The sequence below is a fragment of the Bombus flavifrons genome, chromosome 6 (assembly GCF_040668555.2).
Source record: "Bombus flavifrons isolate JBK064 chromosome 6, iyBomFlav1_principal, whole genome shotgun sequence".
In the NCBI taxonomy this organism is placed as follows: domain Eukaryota; kingdom Metazoa; phylum Arthropoda; class Insecta; order Hymenoptera; family Apidae; genus Bombus; species Bombus flavifrons.
Genome location: NC_138447.1, coordinates 7,984,065 through 8,006,861, shown reverse-complemented (window position 1 = coordinate 8,006,861; position 22,797 = coordinate 7,984,065). Strand labels below are relative to the sequence as shown.

General features: G+C 33.4%; 6 protein-coding genes across 8 annotated transcripts; 3 read left to right on the top strand and 3 right to left on the bottom strand.

The window, feature by feature from the left end:
* Positions 1-72: 72 nt before the first annotated feature.
* LOC138180752 (D-beta-hydroxybutyrate dehydrogenase, mitochondrial) lies at positions 73-2,129 on the bottom strand. Its single transcript, XM_069114885.1, has 6 exons — positions 1,730-2,129; positions 1,394-1,477; positions 1,135-1,309; positions 932-1,053; positions 741-845; positions 73-642 (listed from the first exon to the last, which is right to left on the bottom strand). Exons 1-6 carry the CDS (start codon positions 1,943-1,945, stop codon positions 244-246), a joined length of 1,101 nt encoding a protein of 366 aa, XP_068970986.1. The 5' UTR covers positions 1,946-2,129; the 3' UTR covers positions 73-243.
* Positions 2,130-2,500: 371 nt separating this feature from the next.
* Positions 2,501-5,462, top strand: LOC138180756 (DNA fragmentation factor subunit alpha). The gene is made up of 3 exons (XM_069114893.1): positions 2,501-3,438; positions 3,496-3,811; positions 3,893-5,462. The coding sequence occupies exons 1-3, from the start codon at positions 3,261-3,263 to the stop codon at positions 4,011-4,013; spliced, it is 615 nt and encodes a 204-aa protein (XP_068970994.1). The 5' UTR covers positions 2,501-3,260; the 3' UTR covers positions 4,014-5,462.
* Positions 5,463-5,464: 2 nt separating this feature from the next.
* On the bottom strand, positions 5,465-7,088 carry LOC138180760 (uncharacterized). The gene is made up of 5 exons (XM_069114898.1): positions 6,919-7,088; positions 6,557-6,736; positions 6,385-6,463; positions 6,158-6,280; positions 5,465-5,838 (listed from the first exon to the last, which is right to left on the bottom strand). The coding sequence occupies exons 2-5, from the start codon at positions 6,626-6,628 to the stop codon at positions 5,612-5,614; spliced, it is 501 nt and encodes a 166-aa protein (XP_068970999.1). The 5' UTR covers positions 6,629-6,736; positions 6,919-7,088; the 3' UTR covers positions 5,465-5,611.
* A 104-nt stretch (positions 7,089-7,192) lies between these two features.
* Positions 7,193-11,106, bottom strand: LOC138180744 (nuclear exosome regulator NRDE2). Its single transcript, XM_069114871.1, has 10 exons — positions 10,878-11,106; positions 10,173-10,804; positions 9,739-10,102; positions 9,515-9,661; positions 9,178-9,446; positions 8,728-9,056; positions 8,114-8,654; positions 7,896-8,042; positions 7,632-7,807; positions 7,193-7,556 (listed from the first exon to the last, which is right to left on the bottom strand). The coding sequence occupies exons 1-10, from the start codon at positions 10,951-10,953 to the stop codon at positions 7,304-7,306; spliced, it is 2,934 nt and encodes a 977-aa protein (XP_068970972.1). The 5' UTR covers positions 10,954-11,106; the 3' UTR covers positions 7,193-7,303.
* A 96-nt stretch (positions 11,107-11,202) lies between these two features.
* On the top strand, positions 11,203-14,291 carry Mocs1 (Molybdenum cofactor synthesis 1). 3 transcript variants are annotated; one of them, XM_069114882.1, is made up of 8 exons: positions 11,203-11,514; positions 11,651-11,768; positions 11,839-12,006; positions 12,076-12,302; positions 12,380-12,604; positions 12,688-12,922; positions 13,053-13,130; positions 13,246-13,385. In XM_069114882.1, exons 1-7 carry the CDS (start codon positions 11,425-11,427, stop codon positions 13,106-13,108), a joined length of 1,119 nt encoding a protein of 372 aa, XP_068970983.1. In that variant the 5' UTR covers positions 11,203-11,424; the 3' UTR covers positions 13,109-13,130; positions 13,246-13,385. The 3 variants fall into 3 exon arrangements, with proteins under 3 accessions (XP_068970983.1, XP_068970982.1, XP_068970981.1); XM_069114881.1 differs by having other exon boundaries at positions 13,053-13,328; XM_069114880.1 differs by lacking the exon at positions 13,053-13,130 and having other exon boundaries at positions 11,205-11,514; positions 13,246-14,291.
* Positions 14,292-14,377: 86 nt separating this feature from the next.
* Positions 14,378-19,510, top strand: LOC138180754 (protein CEPU-1). Its single transcript, XM_069114890.1, has 6 exons — positions 14,378-15,219; positions 15,683-15,843; positions 16,917-17,127; positions 17,763-17,913; positions 18,165-18,313; positions 18,979-19,510. The coding sequence occupies exons 1-6, from the start codon at positions 15,132-15,134 to the stop codon at positions 19,077-19,079; spliced, it is 861 nt and encodes a 286-aa protein (XP_068970991.1). The 5' UTR covers positions 14,378-15,131; the 3' UTR covers positions 19,080-19,510.
* The last annotated feature ends 3,287 nt before the right edge of the window (positions 19,511-22,797 follow it).

The following is a 22,797-nucleotide window of genomic DNA, read 5'->3' as shown; positions in this document are numbered from 1 at the left end:
ATAATTTATATACCACATAGTTTAATAAACGGTATTGATGTTTTTTTTTCCATTTCTTATTTTAACAAAGAGTAACGTATACGTTGAAGATTTATTTGGGTTTGTATAAAGTGACAAAATGTGACTAGTAAGTAATTTTATCCTTTACAGTATCATGTCATAAGCAACTGACTATTAGGCAGAGGTTATTAAATTTGAACATTGCATTCTTTGTTCTCGATCATGTAGATCTTCACATTTTTTTCAATTTACATACAATATATCATAAACTGGTTTTGGAAGATAATCACTGCATAATGCTTGTATTCTTTCTTTACGTGATACTGGTGTGTATCTTCTCATTGGAAAAGTTTTCATTACTCCATCTGTCAAAGCTCTAGTTACTGGTGTTAAATCTACATCTGTCTCTTGTGTATATTTTTCAAGAGCCAACATTTCTTTCTGGAATAATTCTTGACCATATTCTTTACGGGTTTGAGGATCCAATTGAGTCCACATGTCTCTAGCTTGTTCCAGCAAGGCACTATTATTTTTTAACCAAGCATTTCCAGATACATATTCACTAGTTTCAACAATAACTACATCCACTCCCCATCTTCTCATTTCTAACCTAAGACAAGCTCCCCAAGCTTCAACTGCAGCCTAATACACACACACACACATATATAATATATATTACATGTATATTTTGTTGATGTTATATTTAAATATAGATTATTGATACTTTCAAAATGTTCTACCTTAACTGCACAATAAATGCCTCGGACAGGACTTGGAATACGAGCTAAGAGACTGCTAACTATGACAACACGTCCTTTTGATCGTCTAATCAAAGGTAAAAAGACCTTTAAATAAAAATTATTATTTTATTCATGGAGATTAGCTTATTAATTATTGCAATATATAATTGTTGATAATACATTAATATCACCTGAGTTAATCTAGCAAGACCAATGAAATTAATATCTATACTGCGTTTTAATACAGAAGGAGGCACCCATTCGCATTCACCTAATGTCACCCAAGCAGCAGCATGTATTAATGCCCATAAACCTATTGTAAGATATTTACGATTGTCAAATATATACTATAAATAATAAGTTTTATATATCTATAAAAAAATATAAATTTGACCTGGTGCACCATCTGGTAAGTTTTCATTTACATAAAGAAATGTCGAATGAATATCATGCTCACTAGTAATGTCTAATTGCAATATATGTAATCTACCAGAAGCTTCCTGTTTTAATTTTTGCATTGTCTCTTCATTCTCAACTTTTGCGTTAAATCCAGCAAATACTGTAAACCCCTTTAGAAATAAATTCTGTATATATAGAACATACTGGAAATGAATAATAACAATCGTAACGAGAATACGTAGAAATTATCTTACCAGTTCATCTAATTGTTTACTTAAAGTGTATCCAACTCTTGAATCACAACCTGTAATAAGAATTGCTTTTCCTGCGGCAGTTACCTGTAGGAAATATATTTTTGTACCATTATATGCTTATATATTAACATTGTAGAATATAATATCTCTCACACACGCACGCGCGCGCACACACACACACACACACACACACACACGTGTGCGCGAGCGTGTACTTATATTAAAATTAAGAAGTAAATATTAATATAATATTAAATGTGTGAAATGTAAGCGATATAGTCTGTACTTATGCTTTGTAATCTTATGGATTAATAAACACATGTTTTAATGACTCACCTTTAAGTTATGATAAAATAGTGTAGATCCTATAGATATTACCAACAATAAGAGAAAAAGCACAAAACTAGATGTTTGTGATATACTCAATGTATTTAATATAGTTGCTAAAATGACTGCAATTGCATGTGAGAATGCAATTGGAAGAAGACATCTTTCTGCTAATTCCCATGTTTGGCTATCATCTGGTTCTTTGCTTCCACTTGGTAAAGGCATTTCTAGTTTAACTTCGATACTATTTTAAAGAAATTTAATTGATTACATTCAGATGAGACTTGTGGCTCAACTAAGAGCCCTAACTGGGCTAACTCTGTTCTAACTTTAAACTTAAAGCAGTATCTAGTCTCATTGATCTAAATTTAACTGCAGTGCTGTGTCTTAGGTTCACAGATCCTAGTAAAATTACATATTTTATCTGAAATGTAATTATATTCTGTTGAATCAGACACAAATAATTTATATATATTTTGGAATAAATTTTATCTGCATAATTATATATTTCATATATTTTTATAACACTTATGCATGATATATTGCTTTTCTTTTTAGAAATATCATATTTATTTACGTGTATAAATATATATAGAAAAAATTATATTTCTTTAAATCACATTTCATTTTTAATGCGAAATGAATAATAATAATATGTTATTCAAGAAAACTATTTCTTTATTAATTTCTAGTCATACATACATTTAAAATAATTCTTCCTTAGATGTATAACTTTATAATAAAGAATAAAATAAAAATAAAGAAATAAATATAAAAAATAAATAATAAATCGATTTATGTTCTTTCATTAAAATATATTACATTACATTATCAATGAGAATATTACGATGTTGTAATGTAAACAATTCATTTAGCGATAATAAAAAAATGAATATCAGAGTGGGGTAGGTTATTGATTTCTGTGTGGGTGCCATGTTGGGAGGGAATACCATGGTGGGTGTCTCTTGGACATACCATACGCAGTAGTCTACAGAGAATATAAATAGGAGGGGTAGTTGCACCATTGACCCAGTGTTGAGTTGACATACGGTCAGTTCAGTCACTCGAACGGAATTCATCTTACGCCTTTCAAGTTTTATATATCTGTGTATGTGAATTGCTAATAACCGTAATAAAAGCCCTTGTAAAATCAACAATCCAATGCAATCCAAAACACTGCCCTTTCTTACTTATCTTCCAACTTTACAAATTTACACCCAAATCATCGGCATGTATCCAGTGTTTTAAGTATTCTGCAAACGTTTTTCTAATAAAATATTCAATAAACATTGGTGACACCCACTAATCGAGTGAATGCGTATCTCGTGTTACGATTTTATTTAAAGATAATCGGTTGCATTGATAAACCAATGTGCAACGATAATCAGGCCTTAAAAGTCGTCAATTTTTTTGAAGGAAGTCAACTTTTGATGACATAAATTTCATGCATTCGATCGACATTTGATCGAACAAAGAAAGTACAAAACCAAACAAACTTATTTGTGAGCAGTTTTCAGATTGTTCTTTTCTTTAAAGCAATATGTCAGAAACAGCGGGAATTTCGCAAGGATTGGGAAATCCTTACAAAATTGTCGATCATACTCGAGAAAAACGAAAGGGAATTACTGCTTCTTCTTTAAAAGAATTAACCAGTATTGCTAGAAACCGCTTGTCTTTACCTTTGGATGCAGAACTAACAATTGTCTTAGAACAAGATGGTAAGGGAACATCTTTATTGCTAATAGTATTAATTTTTAATACTGTTTTTATGTTAGGTACTGAGGTAGATGATGAAGAATATTTTGCAACATTAGAAAGAAATACTAGTTTAATGGTTCTATATGGAGATCAAAAGTGGGTGGCAGCAGGAAGTAGTAAAGCTGCTTCTCGTTACATTGTTGTTGATGATGTAGATAATATAGAAGGTGGACAAAGAAGAGAGGAAATTAGAAGGCGTCGACCACCAATAGAGGCTTTAGTCTCATCATTGCACGGTGACCCATCACATATATCATTGCTTGATGGACATAATTTAGAATTGCTCAGTGATATGGATCCAGATAGTGTGGCTGATATAGTGTCTGGCAATATGTAAGTATATTTAAAAATTAATTCAAGATATTATGAAATGTAATATAATATAATACCATTTAATTTTGTAAATCATTTCAGAATTTTCCTTGAGCAATTAAAAGAAGCTTCAGGCAGATTCTTAGCTGAAAAACGGCAAGCACAAGGATCCCTGGATGTTCTTCAGATGTGTGCAAGTGGTGGAGAAATAGAGCGAGCGTAGGCCATGTGGGGGGTGGGCGCCCTCACATTGGCTAATATGTATCGAGTGCGACGTCGCATATTTTATAAAGGTCGCCAACTACAACAAACTTTGATCCTTTTCTGGAATTGAGCCCATCACATTTATAGCGTGAAAGTTTTCTACGCTATCTATTACCATCATATTGTTCATGAAAACTGAATGTTTACATTGTCAATGAAAATTTGAGATTCTTCTATGCAACATTTTAGAAGATGTAATGGTGAAGAAACATGTATAGGAACTATTGAGTTCCTATTTTCGACGGGTAGTCAAAACTTATTTCTGGGATATTTGCAAGTATTTACTAAATATGTGAACATTTAAATTTATTAGCAAAAAAGAAATATAAGAAAAGTTGATGCTTGTCCACGCTATAAGTTAATACCGTAATAATGCATAGTTTTATACTTTGTTAATAGTAACTTGTTTTCTTGATTTTTTAATTTTATATAGGTTTATAGTATATATATGCCTTTCTAGTGTTATATATTTTGTAGAATATGACATAAGGAATTGCTTTAATGCAAAATGAGGTCTTAAAATACACATGCATAGTTAAACACATGCAATTTAGCCATTAAATAATCTGAATGTACTACATAAACAAAAGCTATATAGAAATATCATGTCAAAGAAAACATTCCGTCACGATGTTGTCATATCAGTATTAGCAAAAAGACGACATGTTTGGTTTATGAACTTTTGTATGTAGATATATTATACCAAGGTTTAGTTCAACGAAGATTGATGAAATGTTTAAGACTGAATTTATAGAGAAAGAATGCATCCCCATTATAATCATCAATTCATTGTACACTAAATTTAGCGTGGTAATAGGAAAAACCAATATCAGCTCTTTGATACCAAAGTTATGCATTTGATAAGAAAAACTGCAGAAAAAAAAAAGAAAATGTGCAGGTGTTTCTGAAAAGATTATGCATACGCAAAATATTATTGTATTAAAATAAAATTTGTCATTATATTTATACTTGTTACGAAAATGAAATCAACTTTGTGACGTTCAAAGATATGTTATTCAACATTTATATAGTGATATTTATTTTAAATCTTAAGAAAAAAAAAGTTTAATGCTTATGTTTATTCTTTGCAGAAACACTGTAAACAGAACATCGTGACATTCTTTGATATATACCTTAACATCTGTATACTACAAAATAATGTTTACATTTACTGTCATTTGGATATTTAAAGTGCAACGATCAGCATAGACATATTAATAATTAATAGCATCCAAATGTGTCAGTAATTATAAATTTGTTCTGTAATTTCTAATGGTATTTCTTTATGAGATATTGAACAAAGTAATATTTTACCTAAATTTTAAGACGTATTAGAAAATAGTTGATATATTTAATAGAACTGCCAATTAAAGAAAACAATTGATGCTCAATAATGACCCACTCACCATGTCCTTTAAAAATACTGATTTTTTAATACTGATAATTAACACATTATACTAAGGCAATATTGCTATTATTATTGTTATTATTATTATATTCTCATGTCCATTACATATTTGAATAACAATTATATATAACAAGATATATTTACATAAATTAGGTTTTAATAGAGGATATAAAATTTCCATCTATGAGTTGATGTAATGCATTGGATGTATCCCTCACTCGATTGCCGGCACTACGTAATTGAGACACAGCCTCTTGAAGAATAAGTTCACTCCTTAGCAATTGCTTATTAACAGTTGATAATTCCTGAGTGGCATTACCAATTGTTCCATCAACCATTTGTATAAGGTCTTTATCCAATGTTTCATTGCATTCATCTATTTTATTATGAAATGTCAATTGAAGTATTAAACATTTTTTCTTGAGTAAATTAGATATTGTATATTATTTATATGTATAAAATACTCAGAAATAAATGTTCTAAATAATTAAACTTCTAGCTGAAACAAAGTAAGCTTGAGTCTAATAAAAATTTACATTATTCTGATGATTATGTTATTACAGATTTTTCTGCATTAAAATTATTATATAATATTTTAGTAATAGCAGTGCATATTGTATTACAGCAGTATTAATAAAATGATATTGACAAAAATATGCTCACTTGACTTTTTTTAAATTAATATTTAGACTTACGTAATTTTTTATGAAGCAGACTATTGTATTTTATAGAACATTTTTTTGATTTTGGTATTTTCACTTCTGGCATACATGTCATAGCATCAACTGCTCCACTAATACTACTTATACTTGTTCCATCTAATAAATATTAAATGAGATTAAATTAGAAAAAATGCTACTATAAAACGAGTTTATTGTTTATATTATAAATATCTTTTGTATTGTCAAATACAAAATCTTACCATCATCAGATTCTGGAGCTTCGCCAGAAATAATCGTACCACAATAATTAGGAGCTCTTATAAAAGGAAATCCCATACCCTGTATAGAATATCATAATTCATATCTTCCTCTTTTTTATAATACACAATAGATACTTTATATGTGACGATGTATAATGTAAAAATAACATACAGTGACAATGCTTGCAGAGTCATCATCAGATTCTGGTGCTTCACCCGAAACAACAACAGCTTTCAAATCCATATTGTGTATGAAGAAATAAATTCAGGTTTTGAACAAAAATTCTTTGATGCTTTTATATACTATGAAATTTTATGAATAAATAAAGAATTTCAAAATAATTGATTGGCACTAAAAAGATTACAAAATGACAAATCAAACATTTTATATTTTGAATTTCAGTTTTTTCTGAATGATTAATTGACAAAATGAGAGAATTTTTATATTTGTGAATAGCACTGATAAAATAACATATAGTTATTATTACAATAATTATTACAATGACAATTATTTTAACCTAAATTTTTACTCACGATTGCAATACTCAAATAAATTGAATTATTAATTGTATCTATTAATTACTATTCTGTATTATATTACATCTTTGCTATATTGTATGAGAATAATCATCATAGAATCATTAATATTTATTTATCACTTATGTATTTCCCAATGAACTTATAACCACAATCTAATATCATTTCAACATATGTATACGATTATGTTTTGGTATGCCTTTAGTAAGTGTTATAAATTGATACTGTGTATAATTATAAAATTTATATCTTTCACAAAATTAATAATGTATATTTTTTATAGGATTTTTATTTTTACGTATATATATATACATTATAAAGAAATATTATTTACATAAATGATTAACTAAGTATAAAATATTTACATATCCATACAATAACATTAACCGCGTAAGACGTCCAATTCTTCTGGGGTAACATGCATTCTTAATTCTTTTTCTCGTATTACGTCTTGAACTTGAGTAAGAATTTGAGGTGCAACCTCGGCTGCATCAATGTAAATGCTTCTAGCCCAAGGACATAATGCAACACTTTCATGGTATACTTCTTCTCCTTTTTTTTCACACAGATTATATTCCCTAAGAAGAAGCATATATAATCTCCATAACAGGGGGCAATTTTTAATTGTTGGTATCCTGTAAATGTAATATTTGCTTTTAATTTTCTTAAATGCTATATAACAAATTGACATAGATTATTTAAGGACATACCTTGCAAGTGTTTGATGAAAATATAGTAATTTATTAATTGCTGCGTTCATACTAACATAATCTTTAAGCTCTTGTAAAGAATGAATACGTTTCCGACTTGCTAAACACATAGCAAATGCTTTCCATAATTGGAGCTTTGTCACGCGACTGTTACTTTTCCAAAGAGGCAATTCACTCTGTCAAATAAATATTATAATTAAAATATTTTGTGCCATAATTTAAAAATTATTTTTTATTATTATGTATTTTTTTTATTATGTATACCTCAATACATGCAAATACTGAAAGGGCAAAAAAGTTATTTGGATATAATTTTATCATATCATCTACTTCTGACTTTAGGAGATTTTTATGTTGGATCCGTTTATAATGTAACTGCAAAAGTGCTATTTGACTTTCCCGTAATATTTCCTGAAATATAAAATACGTTAAATATATAATACAATCTGTATTATAAAAAACAAAGAAATGAGGTTTAATACCTGTAAAGAATGGCTGTCTTTGTAATGATTTATACAGCTTCTAAACATGCTAGTTATTCTATTAATATCGGAATCTCGTACATATAGCAAATACGCATAGCAAACAATTGTATCACATTTGATGTTTGGCAAAAAATATATATTTTCTTCATTTTCTGAAGGAACTTCTTGTAAAAAATTTTGTATGCAATTTTCTAAATATTGTTCCACTTGTAGCAACTGGTTTCCATTTGTTTCGGGTATTATTTGTCTCATAATATTTAATATCTGTGTTTTATGTGTTTCCTTATATGTTTCTGAATTAAGTAAAGTTTCAATAAATGTCCGATACAAACTTAGAAGTGCTGATTTTTCTTCAGGATTATGAATTTCAGAAGGGCATGCACTTTGAGATTGAATGGCTGTCTGTAAAACATTTACGCAATTATCAAATTTTCCTATTTCTTTTTCTATCAATGCATATTCCCTATAAAAATGTAAATTATTCCTATTTTCGTCCTTTTTTAAGAATTCCTTTAAAATTGTTTTTAATTTTTTTCGTCTGTAAAATATATATAAATACATAAGTCTTCGAATTTTTCTACTTATATAAAATAATATGAGATAAATCTTACTTGTTATCATGTTTTAATAGATCATCTTTTTGAAGAAAAATGAGCAATCTTTCAAATCTTAACCACCAAACGTATATACTTGTACGTTGCAGAGGAGGTAAATTTTCAGCGATTGTAAAAAATATATCGCGTATAAAATCCAAATATGATTCTTGTGCAGGGTGAAACGTAAGGTACTGAGGACCTGACGTTAAACGTCCTTCAAGTATGCCCTTTAATAGTTCCCTTCTTTCATTACAACCAGTCATTTCACCTACCATAGGATAAAAAAATGGAAGCAACACTTCTAAGGTTTCTACACCCCAATCAAGTTCTTCTAATGTTAACATCTGAAAATAAGCAAAGTATATAATAAGTACTGTTGGAACATCAATAAAACAATATATATCAAATATTTTAATGTGGGAAATCAATTACTAATTGGTCCGTGTTGCATATATACAGACATACTTTTAACATATAGTTGCGAGTAGGTAACAGTGGTACTTTAAGTAAAAGTAATGTATGAATCGCCATTCGAAAACTCAAATTTCTTGAAAGTATTGGATGAACAAAATCTGCGACATCGTCGGGTAAAACAAATCTTCGAGAATCGCCAACTAAGTCTAATTCACTTCTACTGACGCTAATCCAATGGCAATTCTCTCTTAATGATTCTGTTCTTTGCCATAATTGATTGAGTGGTAATCTTGACATCAATATTACTTCCTCCATTCCAACTGTAATTGGATAACGCTAATAAATATGCAGGAAATAAATAATATCTTTTTACTAATCAGTAACTCACTTAATTTCTTCTCATCTATTGTTTTTTTAAAGGATAGACTGTCTTTATCTAAGCTAAGATTCAGAATAAGATTCAAACGTATTGTTTCCCACATTTGTTCCCAAAGTCCAGTATGTCGTAAAAACGTTAGACACCAGTACAATATTTCTATTCATAATAAGTCAGACATTATCATTTCACTCAATATATTAGAAAAATAAAATAATTTACGACCTTTTACATACGTAATAATCGTTCGTCATATACTCGAGGATTTGTTCTAGCTTTTTGCTTTAAAATACAAAAACATTTTGAATATAAATCTAAAACTTTTGGTACTGTACACATTGCTACTGAAGCTTGTGTAGTCATAATAAATTCTTGCCATAAAACAATATTTCCTGTATCTTTGTTAACTAGGACTTCAAGTTGCTTTGAAAATTCATCAGCAGGCAAAAGTTCTCCCATGAAAGATAACTTTAATTTTAATAAATTTGTACATTCTGTGTTTTTTTCCAAAGCTTTTTCAACTATAGACAATTTTTTTAATGTTGTTACTCTATGAACATCCTTTGCAGCTTGATATTGTTGAAAATATCCTAATGTATCCTGCAAATGTGAAATAAAATATTTATATAAGAAGTCTTAATAATTCTTAGTACATACAAATATAATATACCTGAAATTCTATATATTCAATCCATAATTGAATATCATTTGGATCATTTGTCAATTTTTCATTATATTCTTTAGTTTTAGCTTTCTGCAATTCTTCTAACTTAATGTACCATGAAGGAGTAGATTGCTCTTCTTTTGATGAATTAGTAATAGATTCTTTTCTGATAATAGTATCTTTCTTTTTATTTTTTTCTATATAATCAATGTTTTTTACATAATATCTTTCATAACTATCTTTTTTTGATTTTTTATAAGGAAGAAAACCAAGGGAATTTATTTTAATGTCATAATACGGTTTGATACTAGAGTAAAGTGTATTTATATTATTATTTCCCTTGTCTCTGTACTTATCTTCAAAATATACATTTTCTACATCTTTCTCATATTCACGTTCCCCATATGCATATTTTTTTTTATCCTTTTTCTTTTTCTTTATATGTTTAGATGTTCTTCTTTCTCCAGATATAGGCTTCTGATTCTTTAAAGCAGTAGTATGTATAGTTTCTTGTTTATGTAAATAAGAAGTTTCATTTGTAGTTTCATCCGAAGATTCAGAAGAAAAGTTGACAAGGTTGTTAGATGAAATTTGTTCTAAGTAACTGGAATTGTATAACCAACTAGTTGTCTCATTTTCTATAATTAAAAATAATTATCATATTATAACCAATTTTATAATTGACATTGATATATAAAGTATTTAATTAACCTTTTGTAAAATTCTTCGATTCATTAGATATCGAAGATTTATTCGATTCACTTGAATAAGCTGGAAATAAAGACATGTCTCCTGAAATTTATTCCGCTAATAGCTTAGATAACATTTCATTTCTTGATAGGTTACACGACCGTATAACTGATTATGTACAAACTGTCAAACTTCGTATGTGTGAAAGATTCTAGAAAATATATGCAATGGTTATATAAAGTGTACCATGATTGGTTGAAATGAACAAGGGCGGCAAAATAATTCGAATCATATCGTAGGATTAATATTTGTTATCACGATGATAGATTTCGTCAAATTGAATGCTATTGAAGATGTTTTCTACTGTTCCGAGGATAAATACTTGCATAGCTAGAACATATAACATAGTTCTAATGAAATCACCAAAAAGATAACGTGAATACGTCGCCCATCTTGGAATTTCTGGAATTATATAATTTTTTTATTCCTTACGTAGGAAATTAAAATATTTTCTACTAAACATAGAGGTTATAGATCATTGTACTTTTTGAGAAGATATATTACTTAAATGTTTCGTAAAATTAATACTGTGAAATCGATCCTCGGTGCTGTGTATTCATCCACTGAAGCATATGTGTCATCTAATGTTTCACGTAGAGTGAGTATGTTTTTATTTGTGAAAGAAACATATTTTTGTTCATGGATAGTACATATATATTTCTGATTATTGCTTTATATTATAAGAAATGAAATGGTGAAAAAATTGCATCACTATATTTCCTATTTTATTATAGGTGCAGCGATTTAGAGAATTGTTAAATAAAACAGATAACAATGATATACTCACAGACTCATTTGGAAGACGTCATACATATTTACGTATTTCTATTACTGAGCGTTGTAATCTTCGATGTGAGTATTCATCAAATCATATTCACTGCTTTAATTGAAATGTTTTTATGAGATGTTACATTTATTACAGGTTTATATTGTATGCCGGCAGAAGGAGTTAAGTTGACAAAAAATGATGGTATTTTAAAAACAGATGAAATAATTAAAATAGCTGAATTATTTGTAAATGAAGGTGTAAATAAGATACGTTTAACTGGTGGTGAACCAACTGTTAGGAAAGACATTGTGGATATTATTGGTAAATATTCTTACATTCAATATTTATCACATATTGAACTTTCTTATTGAGTAAAAATAATTATTATAGCTGGATTAAAACAATTGCCTAATCTAAAACAAGTTGCAATTACTACTAATGGATTGACATTAACGCGCCAGTTACCATCACTTCAACGCGCTGGGTTAGATGCAATAAATATTTCATTAGATACTTTAAGAGAAAATCGTTTTGAACAATTTACCCGTAGGAAGGGATGGTCTAGAGTTATGACTGCAATTGATCTTGCTATTCAATTAGGTTACAATCCAGTAAAGGTGAGAAAGAATTAGACAAAAGTTTGTATCTATTTATTATTAAAGCTATATAAAAATTTATATAAAATAAATCACAGATAAATTGTGTGGTAATGAAAGGTTCTAATGATGACGAGATAATTGATTTTGTTAATCTAACAAAAGATCGTCCGATTGATGTACGTTTTATTGAGTATATGCCTTTCCAAGGTAATGAGTGGAAAGAGAATAAAATGGTTTCTTTCAAGGCCATGAAAGATCTTATTAGAGATACATATCCTGATTTGCAACGTCTTCCAAATGAGTACAATGATACATCTAAAGTGTGTAATTTAAAAGATTATATAAGTTCATTGTTTAATTTATATACCTGTTGGTAAAAGCATAATTTATTTTTTTGTAATAGGCGTATTTTGTACCTGGATTTACAGGACAAGTTGGATTTATTACATCAATGAGTGACCATTTTTGTAACTCGTGTAATCGGTTAAGAATAACAGCAGATGGAAATTTAAAAGTCTGTTTATTTGAGGGAAAAGGGGAAGTATCTCTTCGAGATGCGTTACGTAGCGGAGCGTCTAACGATGTTTTAAAAGAAATGATTGGAGAAGCAGTATGGCGTAAAAAGAAGCAACATGCAGGTATTAAGTTTTATCTTTAATCCACATAATTGATGTAGGATTAAATGATGAAAGATTATCTTGTCATAAAATATTAATCTAGGTGTAAAGCGATAACGTTTATATGTTTTCGACAATGTATGTGTTTCAGGAATGTTGAATCTATCCCACATGGAAAACAGGCCAATGATTCTGATTGGGGGTTAATCTATTATTACGGGAATTTTAAGTTAATATAAAATAATGTATCGATGCTATTCACAAACGTTATCGCTCAATGTTTTTGCTATTAATAATGCAGTTTCAAAACTACTATACGTTTAATTTTACGTTTGTACTTACAGTTACAAAGAAATATGTACACCTGAGAAGATATAAAAATTTTCAAAATAATATACCGCGACAGTATTTAATGGATTACGTGAGACTACAGTTTAAAAATGGTATAAATGCAAGAGTATTTTCGTCTCTGTCGCATGTGGATCAAAGTGGCAAAGCAAGTATGGTAGACGTTGGTTCGAAAAACGAAACTAAACGCATCGCAATAGCAAGAGGAATTGTACAAGTTAATTCAACAATAAGCAAATTGATAGCTGAAAATAATGTAAAAAAAGGCGATGTATTGTCCGTAGCACAATTAGCGGGTATCATGGCAGCAAAACGTACTTCTGATTTAATACCATTATGTCATCCACTTCCGTTATCTTATGCAAATGTACTTTTGCGTTTAAACGAAGAATTACATTGCATAGAGATCACGGCGGAAGTTAGGTGTACTGGTAAAACTGGTGTAGAGATGGAAGCTTTAACAGCTGTGAGTATTGCGGCTTTAACAATTTATGATATGTGCAAATACGCGGCTTCTCCGAAATCGATGAAAATATCCGATATCGAATTGGTTTCAAAGACTGGTGGTACAAAAGGTGATTTCTTTAGGAATTAGATTTCTATAGTGTATCTTGAATATACATAATACATGTATATAAAATTTTATTCTGCTCAGTAGTATGTTATCACTGAATTATTGGATATTTTTATACGTTTATATTCTATTAGTAAAGGAGTGTCGTTGTAATATGTAAATTTTATCATGTTTTCTATTATAAAAAGTTTATTCTAGTATGTAAGTATATACGTACCTGTTAATGTAAAAAATAAGAAAATTCAGACTATATTTTATTACCTAATATGTATGTAATATTTGTGTTGACTGAAAATCATATGGTATTCCTTTTTCTTTATTGGAAGAATTTAAAATGTATCTTTATACATGTATGTATATGATTATCTTTCATGTTGACACTTGCACATTGAACGGTCGGTGCCTGTATTTCTGTTAAACAATTGTTAAATCATTGAAGTGAGATATATTATTTTTAATCCTATAAAATATTTTTGATTCAATATTATATCCCTTATTCTCCTGAATTTTTAAGGATTTTCTAGGATTTTAAACGTATTTAATTTTGGTAGAAGCTAAACTCTTCTCATAATTAAAGGATAAATAGACGTTTTAGATAGAAATTATAAGAATGAATCGAGTTGTTGGCGCAATCGCAAATATCGAGAGCATCGCGAGGCGCCACTGCACCCTGATTTTAGCTTTTTCGTTTCCTCGAGCAGGAGCAGCTTTCAGTATTTGGAACGCTATCGAAGCGCGCTGTTCTTGAAGCTGTTCCGTTGTTGAATCTCCGATGATCGAGCGTCGAAAAGTAGCCAAGCTAACAAGTTTTCTTTACGTTTTCCGTTTTGCATTGTTTCTTGAATAAAGACGAGGATATTAAACGTCGCGCCTTTTTCTATGAATAAACCCACTGTTATCATCGAGACAAGAAGTTTATTTCAACTTATTTAAGATTATCTTCTCATTGAATATACCTGCAGCTCTTTTTCTTCTTTTCTTCTTTGATCGAGATCTTTGTTACCTTAACTATTTAGATTATAAAATTATTAAAAAAACATTATAAGATTACAGTCATCGTTATCTTGTGATGGAATTGAAGCATTTATGAATTATGTGGGTGAAAATTTAGTTCATTTATTACTTGCAAGAAGTAAAAGCGTCGGTTACATGACTACCTCGAAGGAATTCTTCAGGAGATGGAGGACGAAGAATTGTAATGATCGAGTGATGACCGACAGATCATCGATGGTTCTTGGAGACTCGTTAAAACTTTAGGGAAACAGAAAGAGCGACGGATGAAGATGAAAGAGTCTCGTACGTAAAAAAATGGCACCGTTCCATGGCATGGCCCTTATATTGCTTGGAATCGGATACCTGTTACACGCAGAACCGCCTTCCGGTCACCGGAACTTAGGTACAATTAGTTTCAGTGTACAAATTAAAAAAACACAAATCTTCGTTGATTGCAGATTGCTATGAATCAATAGTAATAATTAATATGATCGATGATAGATTTGATAAATTAAAGAATTATATATTATTATGATCATTAATATTTTCATTCAATTTTTACAATCTCTTTTTCATTAGAATCATACTTAATTATGTGCGTTACAATCAACGAGGCAACAAAGGATACTTTATTGGTAAAAAATCAACGAAAAGATGATTCTTTGATTATTCGGTATTTAAACATTTTTCTTGATGAAAAGAATTGCCTGTGGGATTTATTAAGCAAATACGTTCCAGTATGTAAAAATTGGCTAGCGTCAGACGCTTTAATCTTTGGGTCGTTTCATTTAAAAAGCTGAATATAGAAGTTCGTAAACGAAAGGGCAAAGCTTTCCGATGGTTCAAGCGTGATACCTGAATTTTAGCGGTGCAACGATTCGATGGGGAAAAGCCCGATAAAGGGGAACGCTCGCAACGAGGAACGAAGAGGACGTATTTTTATAAAGACTCATCCCAAAAAGTGACCACCGTTGTTGGACAAACTGTTGTGCTGTTGTGTCGTGTTAAGAACTTGGGGAACAGAACCGTGAGTTTCACGTTTCTTTGAATAGTAGTGTCACATTGCACGCTTCGCAATTACGTTAGAAACTTTAGAAATAATAGCGAATCAAATTCGAAGAAAACAACGTTACTTCGCGAATAAACGTTTAGTTAGATTTTCACGAGATTACGTTGCTCTATTTACACACCGTAAGATATACATTTGTTCGAAGTTCTAAAAAAGAAAGAAAGTAAACAAATTCTTTCTCTCGTATGTTTCGAAGAAAATCAATCAAAATTAATCGAATATTTAAAAGAAACTCAAATAGAATTAATTATAATTTTCATTTCGACTCGTAATAATTAGTAGATTATTGCAAGAACAATGTTACTGCTACTTTGCGAATTAGGATCACGTGCTATTTGGAATTACGCTGAGATAGTCGAAACTATATTTCCGTATATACTCGGAACGTAGGATGTACTAGAAATTTAGGATACGATGCTCTGGTAAATATTTAAGTTACAAGAGCCGTTTAAGATCGTATACCGTAGAAATTCCAGTAATCGTAAATCGCGAGGAGCAATTGCCAGAGCAATATGAAATTCTCGATTGAAATCTTTTAAATGGATCAAGATGAAAAGAGAGAATATGTAAATGTTTAACCGGTTAATTAATGGAAGAAGGTATCGTAGTTCTGGTACGTTAACTGGAATGTAAAGTGACGCTTTCGCGCAACGTGTTCTTGAATTTACGAATACTTTCCTAATTTCCTTGGTTAATGGATAAACGATTAGCGCGTTGCGGTATAAATGCTTTTCTCTTCAAGCTTCTTTTTGCGCTACAACCATTTACCTACTTCTTATCGCGAAAAATTCTTTCTTTTTCCAAGCGATTTTAACTCGTTTATATTGCCTTTGAACGCAGTCAGTTAGCTTTCCAATAACGAATTTGTCAGATCGTATTGAAACGTGAGGGAAACAGGAAGCGTAACTCGACAGCGTGGAACGTGACGACGTGCATATTTCACGGGGGTAGAGGCATGTAAAAGGGATTCAATATCACGGCTAGTTAACGGCCAGCAAAATATTCCATATCTCATTCGGTATTTGTCCCAGGTGTCATGGATTCGAAAAAGGGACTTACACATCTTAACATCCATGTCAGTGACTTATACGAGCGACGCAAGATTTACGATAGTCGGCAATCCGGAGCGCGACGACTGGAATCTGCGAATAGATTACGTGCAACCACGGGATGCCGGCATTTACGAGTGTCAAGTTAATACAGAACCCAAGATATATAGAGCGGTTACTTTGAAAGTTTTGGGTGAGTTTCTGTCGCTTCTTCGGACCCCTTTACTCAATATCCATGCTAGACGCTTAGGTTCATTTTCCGTGGAAAATGTTCTATTTGGGACGAGCTGTTCGTCCGTTAGTTCGTTCGTTCGTTCGTTCGCTCGTTTGGTGAGCAGAAAATTTAACACTCGCCCACGGTTTCGTTGAGCGAAACTTTTCAAGGGATCAGAGACACGGAAGCCGCCTACTTTGCGTAATCTTGTACAGCTTGAATCGCATTTTCACGAGACCGTGTTCTAATTAACGTTTAAATCTTTTTCTCCGGTAACAAATATTGCCTTCCTTAAAGCGTTCAGTGTCGTCGCGCGAGCACGGCTATCCAACCTTTTGCTTCGACTTCTAGTTATCCTACTTATCGACTAAAATAACGGCACAGCTATGAATAAATTTTACTTACTCGCGAGTATCTTTTATTCATTGATTCTTTATTCATGTACGTTATCCGGCCCGGACTTTCAGTTAAGTCTTGTCGTGAATTTCTAAAGCAGGATCTCCGCTCCGGATCTATACACAAACTCACCGACCAGCGAACCCCTTAATTTGTCATGCGTCAAACAGTTGGTCGACTCGTATTTTCCGCTCCTCTTCATCGTCTTGATATATTAGATGTTCAGGCAAAGATCACGGGGCCCGAAGAGGTTTACGTGAAGAGGGGCAGCACGATCAGCTTGACCTGCATCGTGGACGTGCAAGATATTCCTCCGAGTAACGTGACTTGGTACCATGCGGGTGCGGTGATCGATTTCGATGGTCCAAGGTGCGTCCCATCTTAATATCAACTTTCGTTTATTCTTCTTTTTGTTGTTTGTCGAGCGCGATTAAAGAGAGAAGAAAGGAAAGAAATAAATTGTGAAAAAAACAAAGGCGGCTGTAATTGCACGACCGTCTCGATTACGTGGCGAATCGAGTCGGTAGCTGCGAAAGCAAACATCGGTCAAAACACGAGACAGCATCGATATTAGATCGGTTATCGGAATTCGTGTGTAATAACGTCTTTACCTTTGGCAGGGGTGGCGTTTCCCTGGAAACGGAGAAAGGTAAGAACGGGACCACTAGCAAGCTGCTAATAACGCGTGCTCAACTCGATGACAGCGGGAATTACACGTGCGTCTCGAGCAAAGTTGCTCCGGCAAATGTGATGGTTCACGTGTTGAACGGTGAGGATAAAATATATAAAATACGCTCGATTAAATCTCGAAGGGGAGGCCTCTCCTCGGGATAAACAAAAATACCTGCTTCGTTCCATCAAGCCCTCGAGATTCCGTTGAGGCATCAAAGCATTGTCGACGTACTTTAAGAACATTTCACGAAAGGCCCTTATCGAAAGGTTTACCGGAGGAAATTTCACCGAAGTACTTTTGATCGCTTTGTTGCATGCAAAAGTTCGCGAATGAACGAATAGTTAGGCGGTAAACGAAAGCAAGAATGCGAATATGAACAAGGATAAACGTGGATAAAGGAAAGGAAAGTGGAAAAGGAAAGAACGCTCGTGTTAAGGAGAAATTTACGAATTCTACGTCGTTTTTAAGGACGTGTAATTCCTTGAACAGCGTTGGATGACGATTGTTGTAACTCACGTAACTCGTTACAGTTTTCTCGTTAGCCGGTAACGAACAAATCGGAAACGCAGGGGAATCGCGCGGGACGAAAAAATAATCGCGAATTGAAATTAAACTAGCAGCTACTCTCGTTATGTAAATTTCATTTGCCGGTGGAATTTTCGAAATTTCCACGAAATTTTCTCTCCTTTCTCCCGGTGTCCTAGTTCTACGCGATGGATCGCTGCGACAGATCAAACTCGGTGAACGGACTTTCTTTCTAGGTGAACATCCTGCGGCGATGCAGCACGGCGGTACCGGGAACATCAACAGGAGAGTGATTTTATTCAGCCTGGTCCTACTGGTGGACACGATATTTCGGTGAGCGAGCTCTTCTCCGTCTGCCGCTCTTTTGTCTGTCAAGACGTCGCGTCCCGTCGACCATATCCCCGACTTTCGTTGGACGACACACATCGATAGAAGAGGTCCCGGGTCCTGTGATTTACGAGCTTCGACGTTTATCGCGCGAACTGAATTTTCTATGAATCGAGAACCCACCGAACCTCGACTCCGAAATATTATATCATCGAGAGATGACTCGTTACGTTGCGCGTCGTGCTGCGAATTTCCTAACTCGTTCGCTGCGCTCCAACACCTTATCGATGTGCACCGAACTCTGTCCTCACGCCTGACTGTAACATTCCTGTAGAATAATAAATACTTCGCGATTCGTATTATTACGAGTTAAAAAAGAAAAAAGAGAAACAGGACAAACGAACGATTTGTTAATAGGCACAATATATCTGTTAATCAACACTGGTTCGTTTCGATTATTCTAGCGATCTGTCGGCGAGTTAAATTGAACCTGTGTCGCCTACCGATCGCTCTTATTTTTCATCCTTCACGAACGAATGGAAAGAGAATGGCAACGACAGGATGGTTTTTGAAGTTTTAAGTTAATTTCCGTGTAACGTTAACGCATCGACGTGGTCCGGTCGATTAACCGGCTTATCGGTATTAAATCCGGACCACGTTTTCCGATAATGGAAGGGACAGTTCTGAAGTCCAGCTATGCGTACTGTGCCCGTGCACACGTCCCTCGGGGAGACACTGCGAACGCTCACCGGTCTCATTTTATGCAAATCACACAGAAGCATCCGTTAGGTAGCTGCCGCGAAATGGAGACGAGAACACATTGCCAATGTAAATTCATGGGAAGCCGATGCTCTTGTCTCTTCGCCTGCGGTGCGTGCTCCTCTCTGACCACGATCGCCGGAATTTCCGAGTAGAAATTGCCGTTACCACGGATACCGGAAACGTCGCCCGTCTCCTTTTAACCTTACGTCTCCAACTCCAACATCTTGTATAAGATTAACGACTCGTCGATCGTCGCTTCGTACGGATTCCCTTCGATGCTAGCCGAGCTTCTCCACGCTCCAACAGGTAAGATCCTTCGATCGAAACGTTCCTTTTCTTTCTTTGTAATATGATAAATCACGAGAGAAAGATACGATAAGTATATATTCGTTGACTTTCTCATCTTAATTTTATTTCGCGATTAATCAAGAGAATTTTCACTTGACGCGATTGGGGACGATCACGAGCCGATGGACTAAAAAATGAAAGTCTTTTAAAGATAGCTGTTAAGTCGAGGAAGTTTCGATAATCGAAGGTGTAATCGCTATGTTAGGAATATTTGGGAATTTTCAAGACAATTCGAAATGTCCAAAGTCGCGGTTCGAATTGTTCGTAATTTTACAATCAAGAAACGTCTGATCGAGAATAGAAATAGGTAATATCCGAATAATTTCGAGCGTAAGTATCATCTTTTTTCTTTTACTTAGCGTGATGGATTGCGCAGAGGATTCAGGAACCAACGAAGAGCGCTTCGTTTAACCGTTTGGTGCAGATTCCACTTGCGATTATTAAGACAAATAACTTCGCTCCGTAATCCCTCTCGCCTTTTATCTTATTTACAGAAGCATTTAAATTCGCGTATAACGGTCTCTTCGCTCGGGCTGAAAATCTCACGCGAATGTGCTCGGTGTATAAAATGACGGAGAATGCTTTTTTACGTTCCTTTCTCTTCAAGCGTTGTAAAAAGGTCAAAACTGAATCAGGCTGAACAAAGGAGATTAACGAATAGTACGTTTCTATTTAACGCTAGAACTACCAGAATGGCCGGATAAGCAATTTTGTATCATTACTATTTATTACTCCATCTATACGGTGTAGTGTGTGGATTTAACAATTGCACTGGAACGGACAGCTTAAGTCCTAAACCTTGAAGCAAATTGTAAGTAAGTATTACCCTATCTCACTGTCAAGCTAAACCGATTTAAGATCTTTCCTAGAAATTTTATCGGCTCATAGCGTTTCCTCGAGGTTGCGAATCATTTTCGATAGAGTATAGGGAAAATGTCCTATTCAAAGTAATCGATCCATAATTGGTCATGGCAATTTTATGAATTTATAACGATGCATTGTTGGGATTTTTCGGTGGTTTTCGATAAAGGATATAAAGATCCGTATATTGGCATTTACATCATTTATCATTTCATACATTTTTCATTTTAATTTCTTTGATATCGAACGAGTCTTATATTTTAATCGTCAATAAGTTTAGCGGTAATCGGTCGTCGTTTAAATTATGCACGAACGAAACGGCAACTCGAAGCGATCGATGGTCGTTTGACTATCAGCTACGTGGAACAATGCTGCGCGTGCAATTTTGTGATAGCACTCTTTCGCTTTGCACGCGGACAAATGTTCGAAGCTCGACTTTCCTTCGATCGATCATAAATTCTCGCCAAACGATTCGTTTAGCATTTACTTTAAACTACAAACGTGAACACGTTCGAGACTAAATCTAGGGAACGTTTGTCAAACGAACGATATTTTTATCCGCGCGTTTCACGAATTCCACGTTTAACGAGAATTCGAATGTCGTTTGTTATGGAAAAGTTAAGTCCCGTGCAGATTTAGAGCGGCACCTGTAAGGTCGGTAGACGACCGGAGTTTTAGTAAATTTGTTATACGAGAAGGTAGTTGTACAAGTCTACGGGCAACTTTCTTCCTACGGTATCTAACGACTTGCCAGCTCTAAGTTAATGAGCTCGAACAAGGCGACCGTAATTTTCAGAGCACTCTGTGCCACTTTGTTCTGGCTCGTCGGCAGCATTACGAATTACCAATCGATGAAAGTATCTTAGCAATTAACACTCTGCGAGATTCAACGGGCCAGACAGAGCCTGGAAACTTGCACGTTTACAGTTAGCAAGTTCCTTAGAAAATCGATAAGAACCGGTCGCACGGCCGTTGTTCGTCCGTTTTCTTATTCTTAGATTCTTTTCCCATTGTAGAGAATCCTATAGTTTTCATTGCGGATAGGATCAGCAATGGGTGTCACGTAATCGGCGAGAATGCAAGTTGAATTATACGAGGAATGCACTGTACACGCAAATATCGACGGTTTTATCGAGAGAAGACTCGCGCGTGTCTCGAACTCTTATAACCCACGGCCCATCTCCCTTATTCCCGAGAACTCGCAATAAAGCCGGCTGGCATAAATCAACTATGAATTTTATCGATGAAAAATCGAAGTTCACGGCTCCTTCTACCATTTATTCGCGTACCGCGTTGCATTCGAATCGACAGGTTTGCCTTTAAGAAAGATAAGGCGCCTGCCGATGCTCCTGCATTCTCGGCTTTCTTTCCTATCGTTTATCTTCCGAATATTCAATACTTTTACGATTAATAGCGATGCATCCACCATACCTGTAACGACTTCTCGATGTTTCCGACATAAAACGCTACCTACCACTGAGGAGATTCTTCGAGTTCCAACGCCCCGTCGCTAATCGGCTTAATTTCGGCTTTGTTATCCGGAGATTCGTGCGTTTTGTATCCAAAAATTACGTTTGTTACACGCCATAGTAACTCTTGCTACGTCAGAAGGCTTCTCGTCAGCCGATTTTCCGACGCTTTCGTTGTTGTTAATTTCCGAACGCGTTGATATTGTTTTAGCATCAATAAGTGGACAGGCTGAAGTTGAGAGAAACTGGATGTTCCTGGGGTTAAGATCGCGAGCAACGATCGTGATA

Excerpts from the sequence above, each read along its gene's own strand:
- LOC138180752 (XM_069114885.1), bottom strand. The coding sequence starts at position 1,945 with ATGCCTTTACCAAGTGGAAGCAAAGAACCAGATGATAGCCAAACATGG. Across the intron at positions 1,478-1,729 it reads TATTTTATCATAACTTAAAG|GTAACTGCCGCAGGAAAAGC; the intron begins GTGAGTCATTAA and ends TATTTCCTACAG. Across the intron at positions 643-740 it reads GCATTTATTGTGCAGTTAAG|GCTGCAGTTGAAGCTTGGGG; the intron begins GTAGAACATTTT and ends TGTGTGTATTAG.
- LOC138180756 (XM_069114893.1), top strand. The coding sequence starts at position 3,261 with ATGTCAGAAACAGCGGGAATTTCGCAAGGATTGGGAAATCCTTACAAA. Across the intron at positions 3,439-3,495 it reads AATTGTCTTAGAACAAGATG|GTACTGAGGTAGATGATGAA; the intron begins GTAAGGGAACAT and ends TTTTTATGTTAG. Across the intron at positions 3,812-3,892 it reads GATATAGTGTCTGGCAATAT|AATTTTCCTTGAGCAATTAA; the intron begins GTAAGTATATTT and ends AAATCATTTCAG.
- LOC138180760 (XM_069114898.1), bottom strand. The coding sequence starts at position 6,628 with ATGGATTTGAAAGCTGTTGTTGTTTCGGGTGAAGCACCAGAATCTGAT. Across the intron at positions 6,281-6,384 it reads AGCTCCAGAATCTGATGATG|ATGGAACAAGTATAAGTAGT; the intron begins GTAAGATTTTGT and ends AATATTTATTAG. Across the intron at positions 5,839-6,157 it reads TCTGCTTCATAAAAAATTAC|ATGAATGCAATGAAACATTG; the intron begins GTAAGTCTAAAT and ends ATAATAAAATAG.
- LOC138180744 (XM_069114871.1), bottom strand. The coding sequence starts at position 10,953 with ATGTCTTTATTTCCAGCTTATTCAAGTGAATCGAATAAATCTTCGATA. Across the intron at positions 8,655-8,727 it reads CTATTAAAACATGATAACAA|ACGAAAAAAATTAAAAACAA; the intron begins GTAAGATTTATC and ends TATATTTTACAG. Across the intron at positions 7,808-7,895 it reads CAGTATTTGCATGTATTGAG|AGTGAATTGCCTCTTTGGAA; the intron begins GTATACATAATA and ends TTTATTTGACAG.
- Mocs1 (XM_069114880.1), top strand. The coding sequence starts at position 11,425 with ATGTTTCGTAAAATTAATACTGTGAAATCGATCCTCGGTGCTGTGTAT. Across the intron at positions 11,515-11,650 it reads CATCTAATGTTTCACGTAGA|GTGCAGCGATTTAGAGAATT; the intron begins GTGAGTATGTTT and ends ATTTTATTATAG. Across the intron at positions 12,007-12,075 it reads AGACATTGTGGATATTATTG|CTGGATTAAAACAATTGCCT; the intron begins GTAAATATTCTT and ends TAATTATTATAG.
- LOC138180754 (XM_069114890.1), top strand. The coding sequence starts at position 15,132 with ATGGCACCGTTCCATGGCATGGCCCTTATATTGCTTGGAATCGGATAC. Across the intron at positions 15,220-15,682 it reads TTCCGGTCACCGGAACTTAG|CGGTGCAACGATTCGATGGG; the intron begins GTACAATTAGTT and ends CCTGAATTTTAG. Across the intron at positions 17,128-17,762 it reads GGTTACTTTGAAAGTTTTGG|ATGTTCAGGCAAAGATCACG; the intron begins GTGAGTTTCTGT and ends TTGATATATTAG.